Source organism: Neodiprion pinetum, chromosome 2, assembly GCF_021155775.2.
Source record: "Neodiprion pinetum isolate iyNeoPine1 chromosome 2, iyNeoPine1.2, whole genome shotgun sequence".
NCBI classification, from domain to species: domain Eukaryota; kingdom Metazoa; phylum Arthropoda; class Insecta; order Hymenoptera; family Diprionidae; genus Neodiprion; species Neodiprion pinetum.
The window spans coordinates 204992-211521 of NC_060233.1; the positions used below are offsets into that span (position 1 = coordinate 204992).

At 41.3% G+C, this 6530-nt stretch overlaps 1 protein-coding gene across 1 annotated transcript; it reads left to right on the forward strand.

The window, feature by feature from the left end:
• Positions 1-4161: 4161 nt before the first annotated feature.
• LOC124211263 (zinc carboxypeptidase) lies at positions 4162-6530 on the forward strand. The gene is made up of 7 exons (XM_046610134.2): positions 4162-4214; positions 4315-4471; positions 4608-5129; positions 5363-5450; positions 5539-5741; positions 5830-5914; positions 6059-6530. The coding sequence occupies exons 2-7, from the start codon at positions 4322-4324 to the stop codon at positions 6253-6255; spliced, it is 1245 nt and encodes a 414-aa protein (XP_046466090.1). The 5' UTR covers positions 4162-4214; positions 4315-4321; the 3' UTR covers positions 6256-6530.

Genomic DNA, 6530 nt, shown 5'->3' on the forward strand with positions numbered 1-6530 from the left:
CGTCATCGACTACGCACAACCTCGCCTCGTTGTCAGTTCGATTGCGTCGAATGATACGATATGTAACTCACCTGCTGTACGTATTCATATATTAGGGTGGTTCGTTTGTCAAAGTAATTTTTTTTCCAAAGTGCCGGTCGAACGATTTGTGACAAATGATGAAAAAAAAAATCCTCGTTAAACCTGGAGGATGTACGGCATTTTTTTTTCAGTACACTTGTCACAAAAATTTTTCGCGTGGCACTTAAAGAAAAAAAAGTTAAAAAATGAGCTACCCCTAGGCGGGATGTATCTGTGTAGAATAATGCAGCGGATCATTACGGAGAATATCATATTTGCCAGTTCCGGTTGAGTGAAGTAAATGCACCAGTGAACAAACGCTTCGAGAAATTCACCCAGCGAAAGAACAATCATGGCGAATAATTCACTATATATACGTGTAAACTTTTCTCTGGTTTGTTCATTTATCGGTGCAGGCTGTTTATTCGCTGGTGCAGTTATACCCATATTCTTAGCAAAAATCGCCGGACAACTCTTTTAAGAAGATAAGAAAGAAAGTAGGAGTAATTTTTGCTGCTGCCGAATACTGATACCGATCTGCTCATGATATACTTGTCGGAGGTGATGCACCGACAAGCGAACGCAGTTGACTGAGGAAATGGTGGCCGTCAGAATTGGTTGTTGTGTCTGACCCCTGGTTCATGTGCCTGCCGGATGGAGTTGTATTGGGAAGTGAATTATCCGGTTAATTGTAGGACAAACAGCGAAGGTATAATATTCATAGCGGAACTTGGTACGCGCAATTCTCACGTCCTTCATACCGCTTGCCTTGCGAGATTACGAAAGCATAGTAAAATTGTGAAAATAACGAAATGTTGCAGCCGATAAAGCTGGGAAAATGAGACGAATTAAAAACTGCAAGTTAGGAGACGCTTAATTGCATAACGAACAGTTGTGACATTATTCAGAAATTGTACAGGCAAAGCTGCGGTGTGGAACACCAAGTTCTGTCACACATCTCTGCCAGTATTGTATTCGTGAGGATACGGTATAAGGTATATCGGGTGTGTTAATTCAATTTTGGGCTGAGCCTATTTTATTCTATTACGCATCAATCGTCTCTAAACCACGTTTTGTTCCATCTTCTGTACTACTCTACAGAGAATTTTCCCGAACAATAACATTTGCTTGCCAATTTTCTTTCTTTTTTTTTTACCAATTCTGGATTGGTCATTCTCACCTTCATTGCCAGCCTAGAACAAGTATTAGCGTTGGTGTGTCAAATATAAGCATGCTGAACGAATGCCGTGGCGTATATAGTTGTTGGACGAAAATGGCGACGCATTACCTACAGACACAGCGCGTATAATTTATTAGCAGAAGAAAACACGCGCATGAACATTCTAAAACGTCTTGCGTTTGCGTTGAATGCTAAGAGTCTATCTATAATCCGATAGTCTCGCCACTGCCATTCAAGTGTGAAGCGTTTCGGTTGGCAATTATTATCATTCCATGGCTATATGCAAGGACAAGGTCTATTATAAGGAAAAGTGAATGGTTCTTGCGATCTGTTATTGCGTAGCATTCATCACGGACCCGTCAATGCAAAATAATAAAAGTAGCATGATCCGATGCTCAGGCATGGTATTTTTTCTAGGCCTTTCGCCGGAATAGAATACACCTATCCCCATGCCAATCCGACCGTCTTGTCCCTTATCATTGATTGATAAGGTACGATTAATTATGTTGTTGGTAAAAGAACGACAAAGCCAACTTAAATACCGTTTCTGTCGACAAGTTTGCTTCGGTCGATCGTGTGTCTAGGGACATTCCGTCATTACCGACTTTAACATTTAGTGGTTTAGATATGGATAAGGTTTTGCTACGGTATTCGTTAGAATTTCAACTTTACACGTCGAGGTTTGCGATAGCTAATATAACAGCAGTTTGTGTAGACATTTGAAAAATCGAGTCCCAATTATAGACGTTTTTGGTTCTACCTGTTTGATCCTTAGTTCTGAAATTACCAAAAAATTTATTTTCAGTATCCAACCCTCTAGCAATTGGATTTAGTCATCGAAAAATTCACAATTTGTTCTGTAAATTTATAATTTTGGCAAATGAAAGGGTCAATAATTGGGTCTAAACGTGTCAAAAACTGGTACACTTACCTTAAACGCTTTTGTTTTAGCTCAATAAATTGCAGGCAATTTTGTCTGCACAATCGACGCTCGTATTCTATTAATTGAGCGTTTCCGTATCTGCATGACGAATTCGGAATAATGTTCCAACTGATAATCCTACGGAGGGATGGGTGACATGAAGATGATAACTTGAACAGTACAAATTCAATTACAATATATTCACTTCGGAGTTAGTGCAACACAATTGAATCAAGTAATAACTTGGCAACAGCACCCCCGTGAAAATAAACATTATATGGTTAGTTTGCTCGTGTCAGTAAAGTAAGAGATTCCAGTTACGTACGTATCCATATAGCGGAGGGGCGAATGTGTTCGTTTTAACGGCGTGACAGTCCGGTCTAGATAAAAGGTTTGCAACTTCCTGCAACGAAGACGAGGTAGGCACTTGAAACTAATCACCCTTCATAATCCCTCACCGTTTAAATAGCCTTGGTCAAGCCGTTTACTTAAGTGGCTTAGACTTTGTTTCATGTAATCGTGATATATTTTACTTGATTTTGCAAATTCCTTCGTTCACCGAACACATTGACAGACAATTAAAAGCATCAAGATTCGGCTGCCATCACGTTTTGCAATAATTTATTCAACTAAGCCACGTTCTATGATATTATTAATGCAACTCTTTGTACGGTCATGGTTGATCGTAGCTTACAGTCTAATAACGAACAAGTCGGCTATGATAATCAACATCTGTATCGCAACCGCCTAATAAGAGCGGAACACCGTCACATTTTTATGAGAATGGAAAAAGAGGAAGATTTTAGTTTCTGGAGTAAAGTGGAGACTGTCGATAATCATGCGAGTGTGGTGGTTTCCTCGAGGAAGCTTGCCGAGTTTCAGGGACTCGTGAATGAACAGCACAGGGATGTCCACGAGTTGATGAATGACTTGCGGAGTGTTATAGATCAAGAGAATCCACACTCTGATACTCTTAAATCCACACTTCAAATCGAAGTTGGTACCTTATTAGTTTCTTATGAAAAAAAAAAAACTGTTATTAGATACATGTCATACATATAAACTTTTTTCAGGTCGATAGATAGATAAGCACTATGAGTAGTGAGTATTTAAAGCTGATTTCTCCGCTGGTTGGAGATGAAACTGACTGGGGTTGAACTATCCACCGGGTGAAACCGTCTTTCGGAATGAAAAATCCGAAAGTGTTTCCGGCAAGAGGAATTCACGCACGCGACGGAGCTCCCTGGCAGTGGTCACTGATCGTTTTCAGATCCAACTGATCGCCAACAACGATGTAAATACCAGACAAGCAGCGGAGACTGGTGCATCTTCACCGTCTATAATACCGATGGTTACGTCTGCACACGTAAAAAGGTACAAAAGTTTTCTGTATTTGGATACAGCGGGCAGTTTGTTCTTCAGAATTAACTGTGTAGGAAAATGCGACAGTTGTACCAATGCCATAGCTGACGATGAGCTGATCGTAATCGGAACTGCCAACGGAAAAGTGAGTTTTCAAATTTGTAGGCATACGTGTTGGTCACTTTATAAGCAATAATCAGATCAGCTGTAATATCTATTATATCTTCCGAAGTGCGGCAAGCATGGTGTTTCATAATGTGGTCAACAACTGTTTGCAGTACAAACACAGGAATGAAAGGGATTATACTGCAAGCGGACCACACAAAGGTAAAATTGTGTGGCTCGCTCTAAATAGGGTTCCTTGAAGAGAATTTTAAAACAATATTGTTCAGCTGTCACATGACGACCTCAAATGGTATAAATCCAGTACAATCAGTAACATTGATTTGATGGTTTGCACGCGGCAGATAAAAATCTTCAACGATAATGTCCATCATGTATGTAATCGCAAAGATTACCAGACTAGATTGATACAAATTTTCATTTCCTAATCAAAAAATCTGACTGTCGTCTTTACTTATCAATACGTGTTTTTATTGTGATGACGCGTGTATTGGCAAATCTCGGCTATAAATATGGAATACGAAGAAGATGAGATTGAGCATTTTCACGGTCGCCAAGTAAACCGACGTAAGTTCAACGATGAACGCTCTATAAAATCTAACCACTCTCAAGTCTGGCAGTATCCACGTGCATGGCATCAATTTTGTTTGTTTCCGTTTCTTTACAGGACCGCTATGCTGCGTCTTTGGATAATCGCAGCCTGTGCGGCCACAGCCGTATTCGCCGAAGTAGACAGATTCGACAACTACAAGGTATTCGCCGTAACTCCCAACACTACGGCTCATTTGAATTTACTCAGGGAACTCGGTGAAACTGAAAACGGCGTAAGTCACCCCTCCACTACCTTTATAATGAAATAACTTGTAAGATTGGCTCGCTTCGAGAAGAAACGCGTGCAGGCCAAAACCAATTTTTACGCAGCACTAACATGTGCAACGATGTTATTTACTTGACACGCAGTTTGATCTATGGAACAATCCAGCTCGCCTCGACGCACCGGTTCACATTATGGTGCCACCGCATCGGCTTTATGAGTTCGAAGAATACATGAACGTAGTGGGCGCGCATTACACTACCTACATCGAAGATGTGCAGAAATTGATAGACGCTGAGAATGGCCCGCTCCAATCACGGGACGGTAGCTTCGGGTGGACGAGCTATCACACTTTGAATGAAATCTACGAATGGCTGGAATCTTTGGCCGTTAAGTATCCGGAAAACGTCGAAGTGGTGGTAGCTGGCTCGACCTACGAAGATCGTGAAATAAAGGGCATTAAAATTTCATTCGGGTCCGACAATCCTGGGATCTTCATCGAAGGTGGTATCCACGCTCGGGAATGGATTTCACCAGCAACCGTGACTTACATCACCAACGAACTTTTGACCAGCACGGATCCCGACGTTAGAGAATTGGCCGATAGACACGACTGGTACATTTTTCCCGTTTTCAATCCGGACGGTTACGCGCACACGCATTCCAGCGTAAGTCTCAGTCTTTTCTATAATGTGCAGTTGTGCGACATTATGTCACAGTCGCGTATTACATCAACGAGAACTTGAAGGAAGTTTGTTTTTCCGAATGATTACCTTCAGCATAGTATTGCTCCAAGTTTTCTTTTTGTTTGCCCGTTTGTTCGGAAAAAAAAACAACAAAGTATTGACGAATGCCTCGATTAAATCCTCGAACTGATTGTACTCTACTTTTCATTTGACAGAGCCGTTTGTGGCGAAAGACGCGGTCCCGAGTGAGCGCCTTGTGCCGTGGAGCTGATCCAAACAGAAACTGGGGGTTCCAGTGGAACAGTAAGACATTTTAAATTGAAACTAATGACGGAAATCGTGAATTCGAGTAAAAGAACAAAGGCTTCCCGATATATCCTGAAATTTTCAGCCGGTGGCGCGAGCAGCTTACCCTGCGTGGACACGTACGCCGGTTCGGGACCTTTTTCCGAAATTGAAACCAAATCCGCATCCGAGTACATAGACTCTATTAGCGATAAATTCTACGCATACATATCATTTCACAGCTATACCCAGTTGTTACTCATACCGTACGGACACACCACGGATCATCTAGACAACTATGACGAATTGGCAAGTATACATGCATACCGTGCTTATCAATATGACAATTTAGAACCAGGCGAGGAATGTAATGCGGGTATTTATTTGTTTCGTGCAGTACGAAATTGGAATCATAACTGCTGAGGCTCTCCAACAGAGATACGGAACAACGTACACGGTCGGAAATATTGCCGAAACTATCTGTAAGTACGAAAATCAGTTTAAATATAGAATTTTCGAAAATTCGTATGTACTGCACAATGTAATGACAAAGTCACTTAATTTGCAAACAGTCAATCTACGGAAAATGTGCAAGTAAATTTTTACGTTCAACTTGATCCAAACAGATGTTGCCACCGGAGCATCCGTAGACTGGGTTAAGGCCACGTACAATACGCCGATTACCTACATTTACGAATTGAGGGATCTTGGCCGATGGGGATTCCTTTTGCCCGCCGCGCAAATTATTCCCACTGGGGAAGAAACTCTGGACTCACTCGTGGCGATGTTCAAGGCTGCCAAGGAACGTGGACACGGCGTATAAACTTGATGGAAGACAGTTAGCAGGTCACTACTGCCACTTTTGCAATGTCAACGTCTCGAGCATACATACTTTCATTTTGAATTTCCAATTGCAACAGGGTTTTTTATATTCACCAGAAGCCGGAAATCCTGTAGTACCTACTGAACTTTGTACATGGCATATTGTTCACTCTGTGTCTATCTTACTTTTCGAACATCACTTTATCTAATGTGAATAAATACGCGTATGTGTAAGAGTATTTGCAAATTAAATGGCATTTGTGATTTACAATTTTA